Source organism: Otolemur garnettii, unplaced genomic scaffold (assembly GCF_000181295.1).
Source record: "Otolemur garnettii isolate 467f Iridium unplaced genomic scaffold, OtoGar3 scaffold00184, whole genome shotgun sequence".
In the NCBI taxonomy this organism is placed as follows: Eukaryota; Metazoa; Chordata; class Mammalia; order Primates; family Galagidae; genus Otolemur; species Otolemur garnettii.
In genome coordinates this window covers 2,362,651-2,378,449 of record NW_003852579.1, presented here as the reverse complement: position 1 = coordinate 2,378,449, position 15,799 = coordinate 2,362,651, and the positions used below count along the sequence as shown (strand labels likewise).

Below are 15,799 nucleotides of genomic sequence, written 5' to 3'. Positions count from 1 at the left end.
TGTGCTGGTTTTATATACAATTTGAAATATTTTCACCAAACTGGTTAACATAGCCTTCATGGCATTTTCTTAGTTATTGTGTTATTCTGCATTTAGAAAGTCACATGTACCCTTGTAAGATGGACCATGGGTGTGGTCCCACCAATCACCCTCCCACCACTCATCCTCTCCCCTCCCCTCCCTTCCCTCTCCCCCGTCCCCATATTCTTGGACTATAATTGGGCTATAGCTTTCGTATGAAAGCTATAAACTAGTTTCATAGTAGGGCTGAATACATTGGATACTTTTTCTTCCATTCTTGAGATACTTTGCTATGAAGAATATGTTCCAGCTTTATCCATGTAAACATGAAGGAGGTAAAGTCTCCATCTTTCTTTAAGGCTGCATAATATTCCATGGTGTACATCTACCACAATTTATTGATCCATTCATGGGTCAATGGACACTTGGGCTTCTTCCATGACATTTGTTTGTTTTTGGTTTTGGTTTTTTGAGACAACATCTGGCTCCATCACCCAGCCTGGAGTACAGTGACCTGATCATAGATCACTGCACCCTCAAACTCCTGGTTCACATGATCCTTTTGGGTTGGCCTCCCTGGTAGCTGTAAGTACAGGCATGTGCCACTGTACCTGGTTAATTTTTGTATTTTCTGTAGAGAAATACAAATACCTGGGCTCAAGCAATCCTCTCTCCTTTGCCTCTCAAAGTGCTGGGATTATAGGTATAAGCCACTGTGTCTGGCCATGCAAGGTGGTTTTAAGAAACTTGAGTAGGTTGCCAGTATTCACACATCTGGAGGTTTCATGTAAAAATCTGAATTTTTGGCTTCACTTGAAAAAATGGGAGTTTCTAGCAACCCCAAGCCTGTAGTCCTGTGTGGTGACAAATCGCCTAGAGCTGAGCTGGGGCACCTACTGTCCTGTGTGCCAGAGTGTCCATCCAGTCTGTGTCCTCAGTTACACTGAACTTTTCCTGCCCTCCTCTAAAGGCTGCAGGAGGGAGAGGAAGCAGAGTGCTTCTGCCAGGCCTGGAGGGACGGAAAGGAATGCAGGGCTGCATTCCAGGGGATGGGGATGGGGTGAGCAGAGCGGCAGGGACCATGACTACTCTCACTACTGCAAATAAGGCAGGTTACCTTGGCTCCTATAGACACCCTGGGACAGTATGTGTGGGGCAGCCAGGACCAGAGCCAGAGAGTTGAGGATAAAGAGAGGACCTCTGAGCGAGGTGGTAAGTGAGCACACAAAAATCTCCCTTTCCACTCTGCACATGTAAGAACAATGGCTTTAAATGAAACTACTACGTTAAAAAAATTTAGGAAAATCTCTGTGGGAATGATAGAGAAGTCATCAGTGTGGTGACTGGGTTTATAGCCTGCAGCCTTCAGGCTGCAGTGAGCAGTGGTGGCCAGCCCTTCAGTGTCCCTGTGGGATAGAACTTGGGTGGGCCTTGCTCGTGGGGGGAAGGGAGCAGTCAGGAGGCAGGCTGTGTTCCTAGCGAGTGCTGGCTGTCTCTCTGATAGCTTGACATATGACAGGAGACATGACTTGCCTGTAGTCCATGGAAGAAAGGGAAACTCCTGTGGGGAAACAGAAACTTACATTGTGCTATACTTGGGCCTGGTGTCTAAAACTAGTCACCTGTGTGCTCCCTAGTTAGGAGCAGCCCTGGCTGATAATTTCCCTTTGTGCCTTCATTAGAAGGGAGATTCTGAGAAAACTGATCATATAAAAAATGGTGCTGGTGTCATACATAATCTTCTTAGGAGGCTTTGTAGCAGTACTTTCTCGCCAGTTCATGAAAAAATCCTGGAGTCCTCTAACTGGGGACACTTTGCAGGGACGTGTGAGAAACTGCATTTCAGAGGATCAGGGTGCAAGAGAGAAAAGGGATCATTAGAAATAATGTTGGCTTCTTTCCTCATGTGGAAATTGAGACCCAGAGATTTGCTTAAGATCACACAGCTGGTCGGTGCAGATGCAGGACTGAGGGCTGAGTCCCTGGGCTCCATCCTGGCTTTGCTTCAGAAGCTATGTTTGCTTATTTATTTTATAAAATGGGGATGACTTCCTGAAGTCATCGAGATGCTGTAACGGGTAACAACATGCTCCTCCCTCCCTTTGGGGTGGCCCTCTCTCCTGAGGCCTAAGTCTGATTTTTTCTTTTTGACAGTGAATTCCTTAGGGGAAGTCAGGGTAGTTAATGGTATTTGAGAGCATGGATTCCAGAGCCAGCCTGTCCAGGTTTGGCTCTTTCACCACTTACTGTCTGTGTGACTGTCAGCAAGTTGATCTCTCTGTGCCTTTGTTTCTACTTCTGTATGACAGGGCTGATAACAGCAACTATTCTACTGGATTATAGCAAGGATTAAATGAGATATAGCATTTTAAAGGCTCTAGAATGATGCCTGACACATCCAAAGTCCTCAAGAAATGTTAATTGCCCTTATTACTATTATCATTATATAACAGATTGTATTTCCCTTTTTGCTCTGGCAGCCAGGGAACCACTGAATTTGTACTTTATCTTTAGACTCCCATGTATGACCTGATGGCATGTATTTCTGTCTCTGTTTCCCTATCATTCTCTGATTTATTTAACCATTTGACTTTCATTTCTCCCATCATCCTGATTTCTATCAACCATTATATCATATGTAGTACTGTAAGTTGTTTTAGAATAAGCTTGGAATTAATAAATTAAGAAAGTATAGTGACAGGTGATTCAGATTGGCCTTATATAGTCCAGGATGGTCTTGAATTGAGAGATGAACTGTGCTGTTAAAAATAATCATAGCTGGGGGCGGCGCCTGTGGCTCAGTGAGTAGGGTGCCAGCCCCATATACTGAGGGTGGTGGGTTCGAACCTGGCCCTGGCCAAATTGCAACAAAAAAATAGCCAGGCATTGTGGCGGGCGCCTGTAGTCCCAGCTGCTCGGGAGGCTGAGCCAAGAGAATTGCCTAAGCCCAAGAGCTGGAGGTTGCTGTGAGCTGTGACGCTACAGCACTCTACCAAGGGCAACAAAGTGAGGCTCTGTTTCTTAAAAAAAAAAAAAATCATAGCTGCGTAACTACAATAGGGACCTTACCTAACAACATAAACAATGTAATCTAATCATTTAAAACCTCATCTTAATCTGAAAAAAGAAAAATTAAAAAAAATACAAAGATATAGCTAACATTTGTGAGGGCTTATTTTGTCACTCGTGCTTTATGTGTTGTACCTTAAACCTCACAATGATCCTGTCAGGTAAGGCCTGTTATTTTTCCATTTGGCAGTTGAAGAAACTAAGGCTCTGAGAGCTGAGTGATTAAGCCATTGCCAACTGCAAAGCAGCAGAGCCTGGCTTCAAATGAGGCCTGTCTGACACCAGCACACACATTTGTATTCCCTGTGGTCTCTTGAACTCTTGGGGGCCAAGGAGGGATGATTGCAGGCTGACTGATGCTTTCTCTCCATGATTCTCTTCCCTTCTCACTTCCTCTGCCTTCTTCTCTCTCTTCTGGGATTTCCTAGAACCCATGAGGGCCCCCAAAGGCCTGGCCTTCGCTGAGATCCAGGCCCGCCAGCTGACCCTGCAGTGGGAACCGCTGGGCTACAACGTGACGCGTTGCCACACCTACACTGTGTCCCTGTGCTATCACTACACTCCGGGCAGCAGCCACAACCAGACCATCCGGGAGTGCGTGAAGACGGAGCCGGGTGCCAGCCGCTACACCATCAAGAACCTGCTGCCCTATCGGAATGTTCACGTGCGGCTCGTCCTCACTAACCCTGAGGGGCGTAAGGAGGGCAAGGAGGTCACCTTCCAGACGGATGAGGATGGTAAGAGTCCCAGCTCTGCTTCCCCTGTCCCCAGTGCCTCCCATAAATACCCCATGTCTGAAGCTGAAATTTATGTAGGGTATTTTTTGGTTTTGCTTTGCTTAGGATTAAACCATCTGCATAACAACAAAGTTATGATAGCTAATATTTATTCTCTGGAAGATTTTGGTAATTCCTTCCTTAAGTGTTTGGAGGAATTCAGTGATGAAGCCACTTGGGCATGGAGTTTTCTTTGTGGCAAGGTTTTGAATAACAGTTTTAATGTTTAATTTTTAAAACAGATATTAGACTATTCCGATTTTCAGATTCAAGGTTTTGAAGAACAGTTTTAACGTTTAATTTTTGAAACAGATATTAGACTATTCAGATTTTCTATCCTTGTATCAGTTTTGATGGACTCTTTTTTTAAGGAATTGGTTTGTTTCACTTAAACTGTTAAATTTCTCGACCTAAAGTTGTTTATAATATTCTTTTATCATTTATTTAGTATGTATAATGATCTATAGGTATGATATCCTTTTCATTTCTGATATTGATAATTTGTTTTGTTTTTTCTTGTTCACTCTTGCTAGGGGTATATAAATTTTATTAATTTTTCTTTCTTTTTTTTTTTTTGAGACAGAATCTTCTTATGTCGCCCTCGGTAAAGTGCTATGGTGTCACAGCTCACAGCAACCTCAAACTCTTGGGCTTAAGTGATTCTCTTGCCTCGGCTTCCCGAGTAGCTGGAACTACAGGGGCTCACCACAATGCCCAGATATTTTTTTGTTGTGGTTGTCATTGTTGTTTAGCTGGCCTGGACTAGGTTCAAACCCACCAGCCTGGGTGTATGTGGCTGGTGCCCTACCCACTGAGCTATGGGCACCACCAATTTTATTAATTTTTCAAAGAGCCAACTGTTGGCTTACTTGTTGATTTTCTTTATTGTATATTTATTTTTTATTCTGTTTTTCCTTTTTATACTTTCTTTGGATTTGATTTACTATTCTTTTAGCTTTTTGAGATGGAAGTTTCTTAGATCATTAATTTTGAGCCATTCTTCATTTCTAATATATGCATTTAAATCTATACCTTTCCCTCTAAATCCTGCTTTAGCTGCATATGAGCTTTGCTATGTCATATCTTCATTATCATTCAATTCAAAATATTTTTTGAGGCTGGGCGCAGTGGCTCATGCCTGTAATACTAGCTCTCTGGGGGGCTGAGGTGGATGGACACCTTGAGCTCACGAGTTCAAGACCAGCCTGAGCAAAAAAGCGAGACCCCCATCTCTACTAAAAGTAGAAAAACTGAGACAGAAAGATCTATTGAGCCTAAGAGTTGGAGGTTGCTGTGAGATAGGATGTCATAGCACTGTACCCAGGGCAAAAGCTTGAGACTCTGTCTCAAAAAAAAAAAAAAAAAAAAAAAAAAGACAAAAACCAAAAACAAAATAGTTTTTGATATCTATTATGATTTCTTCTTTGACTCAAATATTATTTAGAATTATATTGCTTGATTTTTAAGGAACAGAGCCAGTCCTCACTTGGGCTGCTTGGTATTCTTTCTCTTCCCCTCTTCTCCATTAACTACTCATTATTTAATATTCTTTTACTTTTCATCATGTGCCTGCCTTAAGCAGTCAGCCTGATGAATTCACATAAACTGGACATGTCGGGATAACCCATATCCAGACCCAGAAATAACATTTCTAGCGCCCCAGAAATGCCTTCTTCCCCAATATCCCCTCCCAGTTACTACCTCTCAAGTGTAAACATTTTCCTGACCTGTAACACCATAGATTAATTTTTCCTTGGTTTTGGACTTTATATAAACAGAATCATATGGTGAGTATTCTTTGGATGGATGGCTTCCTTCTGTCAACTTCATGCTTGAGAGACTCAACCATATTGTCTGTGCAGTCCCAGAGAACATTCTCATTGCTGTAGAGTCCATTATGGGAATATACCACATTTATTTATCCTATTTACTGTTGGTAGGCATTTAGCTTATTTCCAGGTTCTTGCCATTTTGAATAAAGCTGCAAATAAAATTCTTGTAGATTTTTTCCCCTTGGTGGATATTATAATTTTTTTTTTTTTTTGAGACAGAGCCTCAAGCTATCCCCCTGGGCAGAGTGCTGTGGCATCACAGCTCACAGCAACCTCCAACTCCTGGGCTCAAGTGAGTCTCCTACCTCCACCTCCCAAGTAGCTGGGACCACAGGCGCCTGCCACAACGCCTGGCTATTTTTTTTGGTTGCAGCCATCATTGTTATTTGATGGGCCCAGGCTGGATTTGAACCCACCACCTTAGGTGTATGTGGCTGGCACCTTAGCCACTTGAGCCTCAGGTGCCTAGCCATATATTACACATTTTGTATAGATATGCCTAGGAGTAGAAATTCTAGGTTATAGGATATGTGTTCATTTTTAGTAGATACAGGCAGACAGTTTTCCAAAGTGGTTGTATCAATTTACACTCTCACTAGCAGAATAGATGGATGGGTGGATACAACAGTGGTATGGCCTTGTAAATCGTTTAACACAGAAGCAGCTTCACTTTCATTGATTGTTATCTTGGTTTCTTCTGTGGGCAGAGCGGGCACCTGTGAATACTGGCTTCTGCTTCCTTGCAATGTTTTTATAATGTGTTTTCCCAAAGACCATTCTCTTCCCAGGTGAAATTCCTCTCCTTGCTCTTAGGAGTATACATTCAAATCAAAACCAAACCAAACTATGCCTGAAAGTGTTTATGCTAAAACGTTAATGGTCTTTACCCCTGGATGATAAAATTGTAGGTGCTATTAATTTTCTTCATGCTCATTTAAAATTTTTTACATTGAACATATAGTCATGACATAAGTCATTAAAATTTTCGAGACAAGAAAACAGCTATAGTTCATGTCAGTAAGTTTTTTTTTTTGACAAGGAAACATCTCTACCTGTAATTCCGATACCCTAATGCAATTGTTATGTTCATTTCTCTGGCAGATGTCTGTATTTTCTGAAAGCACCCAACTGAAACAAAATGGAGCCTTCAAACATTTTTCTCTGTTGAATGCAACCTGAACAGTGATGAAAATGCCAACTCCCCTTGTTTGAGTACTCAGTAATAGGTTGAATCACATGAAATTGCTAGTGTTTGCTTTGGGGCTTTAAGTACATTACATCATTTAGTACTGGTGAGGGAGGTATTATGTCAGCCCCATTTCACAGATGAGGAAACTGAGGTTTAGGGAGGTTGAGTAGTCCAACTGAACCACATAGGAAGTGGCAAGGCTAGAGTTTGAATCCAGGTATCTGGTGCCAAGCCCACATTCCTCTGCCCCTGCCGCCTTTCTTTTCTTTTCTTTTCTTTTTCTTTCTTTTCTTTCTTTCTTTCTTTTTTTTAAGACAGAATCTCCCTTTGTCACCCTCAGTAGAGTACTGTGGCATCACAGCTCACAGCAACCTCAACTTCTTGGGCTTAAGTGATTGTCTTGCCTAAGCCTCCCAGTAGCTGGGACTACAGGTGCCTGCCACAACGTCTGGCTACCTGCCACCTTTTCTCTCCTAGTGCCTGGCGGAATTGCAGCCGAGTCTCTGACATTCACTCCACTGGAGGACATGATCTTTCTTAAGTGGGAGGAGCCCCAGGAACCCAACGGCCTCATCACTCAGTATGAGGTGGGTGTGAGATGCTATTACAGTGGGGGCCCCTGGTGGAAGGTGAGAGGCTGGTCTTCTTTTCTTCTGCTGCAGTAGCATAGAGAGGGAGGTGCATGGTGAAGACAGGTGATTGTCACAGTTCCTTCAACTATGGCCAGGGTCAGTGCCTTGTGGGTTATGGGGAAGGGGGTCCTGAAGGCAGGAGGGAGAGACAAAGGTGTCCAGAAGTTTGGCCTGATGGATCCATGGTCCCCTTTGCCCAGCCTCATCCCTGGCTTCTCTGGCATATGGTTGGGTGGGAGGCTGCTCTGGTGGGCAGGCAGTGATGCTCTGCCCCATCCCGGTGCCTGCCTGCCTGCCCATCCTGCCCCCAGATCAGCTACCAGAGCATCGAGTCGTCAGACCCGGCGGTGAACGTGCCGGGCCCACGACGTACCATCTCCAAGCTCCGAAACGAGACCTACCATGTCTTCTCCAACCTGCACCCAGGCACCACCTACCTGTTCTCTGTGCGGGCCCGCACAAGCAAAGGCTTTGGCCAGGCAGCGCTCACTGAGATCACCACCAACATCTCAGGTGAGCCCTGCCCAATCCTGGCTTGGCCCCTTTGGAGATGGCTCAGAATCCCAGGCTTCTGTGGGCAGAGGGGAACAGGGGGCACCTAGGTGGGTTACAGAGGTCCCCTGTTGAGATGTATGTGCCATTTAGGGATTGGAGTCAGGGGTCAGGGAGGATTAAGTCAGAGAGGTTGGGAGACTATGGTCAGTAGAATCAGAGGATTCAGGTTGGGGTCAGTGTCCCAGGCCAGGGGCCAGCAAAGAGGCTGAAGGGGAAGAGATCTGAGGACATTGGTCCTGAAGGCCGGAGGCCTGCCTTTCCTGGTTTAGTAGCCAAGCTCCATGCTCACGTCCCTGTCCCTTATCCTCAGCCCCCAGCTTCGATTATGCTGACATGCCGTCACCCCTGGGCGAGTCAGAGGACACCATCACCGTGTTGCTGAGGCCGGCACAGGGCCGCGGTGCACCCATCAGGTGGGAAATCCCAGGCCGAGGGGGTGGGAGGCCAGGGCTACATCCCTCACCCAGGCACGCTCATCCTTATCCTTTCTCCGTGTCCCTCACAGGGACTGTCTGGAAGGGGATAATCTATGGTTCCGGGTAGGCAGGAAACCTGGAGTCACTCCCCTCTGAGGCCATGGTCTCACATGGTGACTGTCGTGAGGTCTCTGGATAGGGTCCCAGCTGGAGAGAGGATTGTCCAGGCCTCTCTAGAGGGCCCTCCCTCAGGCACCTCAGAGAAGTGGGCCTTATTTCTTTCCAATACTTTTTCTGCAGATACAGGGAAAGTCTTTCTAGACGGCTGGGGCAGCTGGCCAGATAGGGCTGTCTCTGTGGAGTGGCCAAAAGCTTGCCTTCTCTGCCTCCTCCTTAGAGGAAGTCAGGCTGCTGATGCCTTGGTGGCTGTCTCTGCTGGGGAGAAGAAGGTGCTGGAGACAAGATGGTGTGTGTCTGTGTGGGGTACATGTGTGGGATGTGAGCGGGTGTGCTTTTGTGATACAGACATGTGAGGTGGCGGCACCCACAGCTCAGTGGGTAGGGTACTGACCACATACACCAAGGCTGGAGGGTTCAAACCCAGCCCAGGCCAGCTAAAACAACAATGACAGCTGCAACAACAACAACAACAAAATATCTGGGCAGTGTGGTGGGCGCCTGTAGTCCCAGCTACTTGGGAGGCTGAGGCAAGAGAATCGCTTAAGCCCAGGAGTTGGAGGTTGATGTGAGCTGTGAGACCATGGCTTTCTACCCAGGGCAACAGCAACAGCTTGAGACTTGTCCCCCCGCCCCCCCAAAAAAATACATATGAAATGTGTTCAATGTGTGGTATAAAGGTGTGAGTGTGTGTGAGGTGCGTGGAAAAGATGAGTGTGTGTGAGTGTGAGGGTTCTTATGCAAGTATGTGCACACACTGTTAGCCTGACACTATGCTTGGGGCTTGATCTGCATGAAGTCATTTTATACTCGTGGAGTGAACATTATTACCCTCATTTTATGCGTCAGGAAACTGACTCAGAGAGCCTAAACCACCTGCCCCCAAGGCCACACCCCTAGTAAGTGATAGAGGTAGGATTTGGAACCCAGGTCTGTCTGCAAAGCCTAAGCCTTTTCTAGAAGTCAGAGAGCCTTCCTGCTTCTCTGGTCTACCCCTTCCTTGCACAAAGGTACATGCACTGGGAGAAGGTGACAGCTTTTGGGTGGGTGGTGCTGTGAGGGTCCTACTCAACCCTCCCAAGAAGGTAGTGGGTGGCCCTGGTGCCCTTGGCAGTCCCTCACCTCCCTGCCCCCATTTCATTGCCCCTTTTTCTCTTCTGCTTTGTCTCCCCACTGTTTACCACTGCAAATTCTGTCCTGGGCGGGTTCCCTGATCTTCAGGGGAGACTCAGGAAAAAGTTAGGACATCCACGGGACATCTTGCCTTTTGCTGCAGTCACAGGGCCCTAGTGTGGCTGGATCTGGGAAGATTTGGGAGACCCTTCTTTGTCCTCTTGAGGGGTCTTGTGAGAAGGACTAATCAGGGTCCCTCAGGGATGATGATGACAAAGCTGAATGGGGATAGGGTAGGGACATGGTAGGAGAACAGGATGGCTATGTGACCCTGGTCATGTCCCCCCCTTTCTGACCCTCATTTCCTTACTCACATAATGAGGCTTGTTGTAGATTAAGATATACTTTGTTAATGTCTAATGTTATAATTGTTATCTCTTGGGATTTAGGGTAGGGAGAGGCCTGACCTCAGCCTGGAGAAATGGAGGCTGAGAGGAGATTGGACTGTGTTTATAATGAGCTAGTGACAAGGAATGGGCTGGTGACCAATACTCTAAAATGATTCCCCGCAACTTGGAACCTCAAAAGAAACATCTGGAGAGCCAGGAACAGGCATTTTGGCTTCCCAGAGCAAAGGCTGTCAGTATAGGATGTCACACACTGAGATGTGACTGGGGCTGTGACTGGAAATATTTAAATTTTTCAGCCTTCATGTGTTTATTCTTGGCTTTGTTCCATAGAGGATTTGGAGGAACTCACAGCAAAAGCTTGTTCAGTAAAGTGACAAAATAAACAGAAATACAGACAAATCAGTATTTGGAACACAAATCAGAGGGACAGTCAGAGAACCCCAGAGAAAACAGGGTTCCAATTTCAAGACCAGAGGCTGTCTCGGGGTTGATAGGATGTTAGAGATGTGGTGTGAGGTGTGTCCTTTTTTTTTTTTTTTTTTTAGACAGTCTCACAATGTCGCCCTTGGTAGAGTGCTGTGGTGTCACAGCTCACAGCAACCTCTAACTCTTGGGCTTAAGTGATTCTCTTACCTTAGCCTCCCAAGTAGCTGGGACTTCGCCACAACGCCCGGCTATTTTTTTGTTGCAGTTAATTAGCTGGCCTATGCTGGATTTGAACTCCCACCCTTGGTGTATGTGGATGGCACCGTAACAACTGTGCTACAGGCGCTGAGCCATGATGTGTGTCCTTATTTGCTAAGTGACTGTTTCTCCCACTAGAAGTCAGTTCCAGGAGTCCAAGGTTCATCATCTGAGCTGAGTAGACTCTTTTTGAGTGAATGAATGAACGAATGAATTTGGTAACGTTGTAATTTGTTGAGGCTAAAGGGAGCTGTGGAGTGGCTTTGGTTTCCAAGGTCTTGTGTTGCACACAGGACTCATCGAAGAGGCAGAGTGGGGCCTCCTGGCTTGATTCCACTGAACAGGCCCACAATTCTCTCAGCCTTGCTTAGTAACAGGAATAGCAGCTGACAACGGGCTGGCTGCTTGCTAAACTTGCTTGTTCTTCACATCTACCTCATGGAATAATCCTGTGATCACTCCCATTTTATAGAGAAGGAAACTGAGGCCCAGAGAGGTTAAGTGACTTGCTAAGTTGGTAAGGGGCAGAGTGGACATTAGTCCTCAGGTGGGCTTGAGCCCAAAGCCCTCCCATCCTCTGATCGCCTGTGCTCACCTGCACTCTTCCCTCCTTCCTAGTGTGTACCAGGTGATTGTGGAGGAGGAGCGGCCGAGGCGGCTGCGTCGGGAGCCAGGTGGCCAGGACTGCTTCCCAGTGCCACTGACCTTTGAGGCGGCGCTGGCCCGAGGCTTGGTGCATTACTTTGGGGCTGAACTGGCGGCCAGCAGTCTGCCTGAGGCCATGCCCTTCACTGTGGGTGACAATCAGACATATCGAGGCTTCTGGAACCCACCACTTGAGCCCAGGAAAGCCTACCTCATTTACTTCCAGGCGACAAGCCACCTGAAGGGGGTGAGGGTCTGGCTACGGTTGTGGAGGGAGTGGCTGAGGGTGGGGGATGGCAGGCTGGGGATACCTTGGGTGGGGTGACCCAAGGGATTGGGGAGGGGACCCCTATGCCTCACTCCTCCCATATCCCTGCCCCTCCCACAACCCCACCCTCCCACTGTTAGACTCCCTCCTATAAACCAGCTTCTCCCAGGCCACGCCTTCCCATAACCTGACCTCTCCAATGCCTTGCCATCCCGTTACCTCACCATCCTATAGCCCCGTCTTAACATAACCCACCCCCACTGCTAAGCCCCTCCCACAACCTTGCCCTCCCATAGCCGCGCCCGCCTGACCTCAGGCCACGGCCCATAGGACACTGTCCACTTCCTGAGACCTCTTTCCTAGGCTCTTCTCTACCGAGAGTCCAGTCTAGTTCCTACTCGTTCCTGAGGCTGCCTTCTATCTCTGGCACCTTTTCCCAGAGGGCCTCTCTGAAGTCCCGCCCTGTCCTCCACGCTCCTCCCTCCTGCGCCTCTCCTTCCCTGGCTCCTTCCTAACCCATCTCCAGACCGAGGCCACGCCCTCATTTCTGACACCCCACCTCTTTCCCCTGGGTTGTGTCCGGGTCCTCCTGCTGGGTGGGGCCTTCTTAGCTATGCACCGTACCAGATAAAGCCCTGATCAGGTCAAAGAAACACTGCCTGAAGTTCCTGCCCTGGGGAGGGTGAGGTCAGGCTTCAGCTGCCCTGAGACCCCCATCTGTGCCTCCAGGAGACTCGGCTGAATTGCATCCGCATCGCCAGGAAAGGTAAGTCCCACTGGGTTTTTTCATGCTTCAGCGGCAGATTTCTCACCTGTCCAGCTCTGTCTGGTGAGGCTGGTGAGGCTGGTGAGGCGATCATGAGGACCTGGGGCAGAGAAAGGCAGTTGGGCAGGCCTGGCGTCTGGGAGGGCTTCTCTTCTCTACCCCTATGTGCCCCACCTCAAGGGCTCCTTCTCTCAGGCTAGCAGCAGGGTCCACCATCCCCAGCTCTCCCCGCCATCACAGAAGAGGCCTACAGGGACCTGGGACAGGCCTGTGGAGGGACCCATCACAGTTGGGCCTTGGGGTGCTGGTTCTGGGGTTCTGTATCTGCTCCCCTTTCCTGTGGTGGGGAGAGAGGTGAGGTCAGCATGGACCCTGTGGAGCAGGGAGTATCCCTGTTGCAGACAGCAGCTGGAGTTGGTTTCCTGTGCTGAAATGGCCTAGCTATACTGAGGCTCATAATTCTTTCTCTCTGTCACATCCCAGGAAGGCAAGAGGGTGGGTCTGAAGGCCTCAGGTGTCTTCCTCCCTTTCCACTGAGGGCTGGGGAGGATTTGGGAAAGTGGAGAGTAGAGGAAACCTATTTCTGACAGGGGAGCAGTATAAGCGATGACTTTGACATGGAAGTGTGGGAGGTATGGGGCATGGTGAGCAGGGAGATCTGATGGAGAGGCAGCAGACATGTGGATAAGGGGTAGTTATCTTTGTGGACATGTGTTTGTGCAGCCCAGTTTGTCCCTTGGGGCACAGACCCCTTTGGGAGGGGCTTGGTGGTCCCTGTCTCCCCTGTAATCCTTTGCCCTGCTTTGTTCTCCCAGCTGCCTGCAAGGAAAGCAAGCGGCCCCTGGAGGTGTCCCAGAGATCAGAGGAGATGGGGCTTATTCTGGGCATCTGTGCAGGGGGCCTTGCTGTCCTCATCCTCCTCCTGGGGGCCATCATTGTCATCATCCGCAAAGGGTGAGTGAGGCTGGTGCCCTGGCCCACCAGTGGCTCCTGCCCCTTAGAAGCCTGGTGGGCACCAGGAAGTGTTGGCTGGGGGTTGGTGGGGCAGCTACCTGGCCTGGGCATCGGGTCTGCATCTGATCTTGAGCAGAGAGTGGTGCTCACTCTTCTTCAAACCAGGGCCCTGATCATGGCTCTTTCTGGGCCTCACTCTCTTGGGCTCAGCATGCTGTGGGCCCTGTTACTGTAGATCCCTGAGGAGCCCTCCTACTCCTGTGACTGAGAGAAAACCCCTTTCCTGTTCCTATTATCCCTCATATCTCAAAGGTCCAGCTTTATGTTTGCACAGGATGTGTTTCCTAGTGTATTTTGTGGAGTGTTGGATGAATCCTAATACAGCTTAGAATTCATAACTTAGAATCTTGCAGTTTCAGAAATCTAGGATTTGGGATCCTAAGAATCTCAGACTTTAGAATTGTAGAGGCTTAGAACTACAGAACATGAGAGCTGCTAGGTAGTTCAAGGCCATCTAGTCTAGTGATTTTTCAAATCTTTTTAAAGGAAAAGAACTTGTCTTCAAAATGCTAAAAATTCTTCCCCTGGGATCCCAGTACCCGGAACAGATGACAGTTGAGCAGCAGCTCTGGTTGGAGGCAAGATGGGGGCTTCTGAGACCCCTCTGCCTGCCAGCCTACCCTCACCTTATTCCCACCAGACAGCCCAGGACCCTGTGGTCCAAGCACCTTAACTAAACAAAAGATGCTGAGGCCTAGAGGGACCTGCCCAAGGTCACCCAGGAAGCCAGGGGCAGAGCCACCTCTGCCCCTCCCCACCTGGTCTCTGGCTTCTGGAGCCCCTGTGGCTGCCAAGCTGGGCACACATGGGTAAGTTGGCACTGGATTTCGAGGCTGCTGGGAGCAGATAAGTAGGACCCAGGAAGATGAGAGTGAGCTGGCTAAGGCCCCCTTGCTTGAGGCCAGGCATCACCAGGAAAGAGAGATTAGGGGTCTGGTGTGCCCAGAGTGGGGAGCTATGGTGAGATGGCTTATCTAGGGCATTAGGCTCTGATTTTTCCCTTCCCTAGTCCCTGCACAGCTTTATGAGAGAATGTTTTATTTTATTTTGTCTTATTTTTTAGAGATAAGTCTTATTCAGTTGATCAGGCTGGAGTTTAGTGGGGCAATTATGATTTACTATAGCCTCAAACTCCTATCCTCAAGCAATTCTCCTGCTGTGGCCTCCCGAGTAGCTGGGACTACAGGTGTGCACCACCAGACCTGACTAGTTTTTCTTATTTTATTTATTTATTTATTTATTTAGAGACAAAGTCTCACTTTATCACCCTCGGTAGAGTGCTATGGTGTCACAGCTCATAGCAACCTCCAGCTCTTGGGCTTAGGCGATTCTCTTGCCTCAGCCTCATGAGTAGCTGGGACTACAGGTGCCCATCACAACACCTGGCTATTTTTTTTTGTTGTTGTTGTTGCAGTTTGGGTGGGGCCGGGTTCGAACCAGCCACCCTTAGTATATGGGGTCGGTGCCCTACTCACTGAGCCACACGCGCCACTCCCCCCTTTTTTTTTTTTTAGAGTTTGGAATCTCTCTATGTTGCCCAGGCTGGTCTTAAATTCCTGGCCTCAAGTGATCCTTCTGCCTTGCCCTCCCAAAGTGTTGGAATTAGGGATGTACGCCACCACTGTTGGCTGAGCGAGTATTTTATTTTATTTATTTTCTTCCTTTTTTTTTTTTGAGAGAGAGTATTTTAAACCATCATTTCATAAGTAATTACTCTCTGTCAGGAGCTTTACACATATTATCCATTATTGCATTAGTTACTGAGTGCCTACAGCATGCTAAGCACTATTCTGCAACTTGGGGTATGTCAGAAAGCATTTTCTTCTCAGATCCTGACCCATAAAACAGGACTGACTCCCTTTTTATGGATGCAGAAATGGTAATGAAAACACCCTGCCCATGTCTCGTGTTGATCAGTGGCAGGGTCTGATTTGAACTCAGACCTCACTACACATGTAAAGGCCTCACTGATTCAGGTCCACAGCAGATGCTCCCAAAGTAGCAAGTCCCTGCAGGGAGCCTAAGAAGTGGTTCTCACTGGGGGTAGAGCAGGAGCTGGAGGGAGCTGTAAAGGAGAAGTGTCAGATTTTAGGTGGTTTCAGGTTGCATTTGAAGTTCTAGAAATCAACCCTCAAGGAGATTGGCAGAGTTAGGGGTGTCACCCACCCTTGTAGGGAGAGTGTTGGGCCCAGGGGAGGGTGGATCAGAAACGCTGTCAGGGCCTCCCTAGGA

At 48.0% G+C, this 15,799-nt stretch overlaps 1 protein-coding gene across 4 annotated transcripts in view; it reads left to right on the top strand.

The window, feature by feature from the left end:
• PTPRU (protein tyrosine phosphatase, receptor type U) overlaps positions 1-15,799 on the top strand; it is an 87,582-nt gene that overhangs the window by 32,363 nt on the left and 39,420 nt on the right. For all 4 annotated transcript variants that reach the window (XM_003800761.3, XM_003800762.3, XM_012812002.2 and 1 more), the window contains exons 8-14: positions 3,519-3,827; positions 7,365-7,474; positions 7,831-8,032; positions 8,385-8,487; positions 11,493-11,766; positions 12,517-12,553; positions 13,369-13,507. In XM_003800761.3, coding sequence (XP_003800809.1) covers positions 3,519-3,827; positions 7,365-7,474; positions 7,831-8,032; positions 8,385-8,487; positions 11,493-11,766; positions 12,517-12,553; positions 13,369-13,507 — 1,174 coding nt within the window. The remainder of the gene's footprint in view (positions 1-3,518; positions 3,828-7,364; positions 7,475-7,830; positions 8,033-8,384; positions 8,488-11,492; positions 11,767-12,516; positions 12,554-13,368; positions 13,508-15,799) is intronic.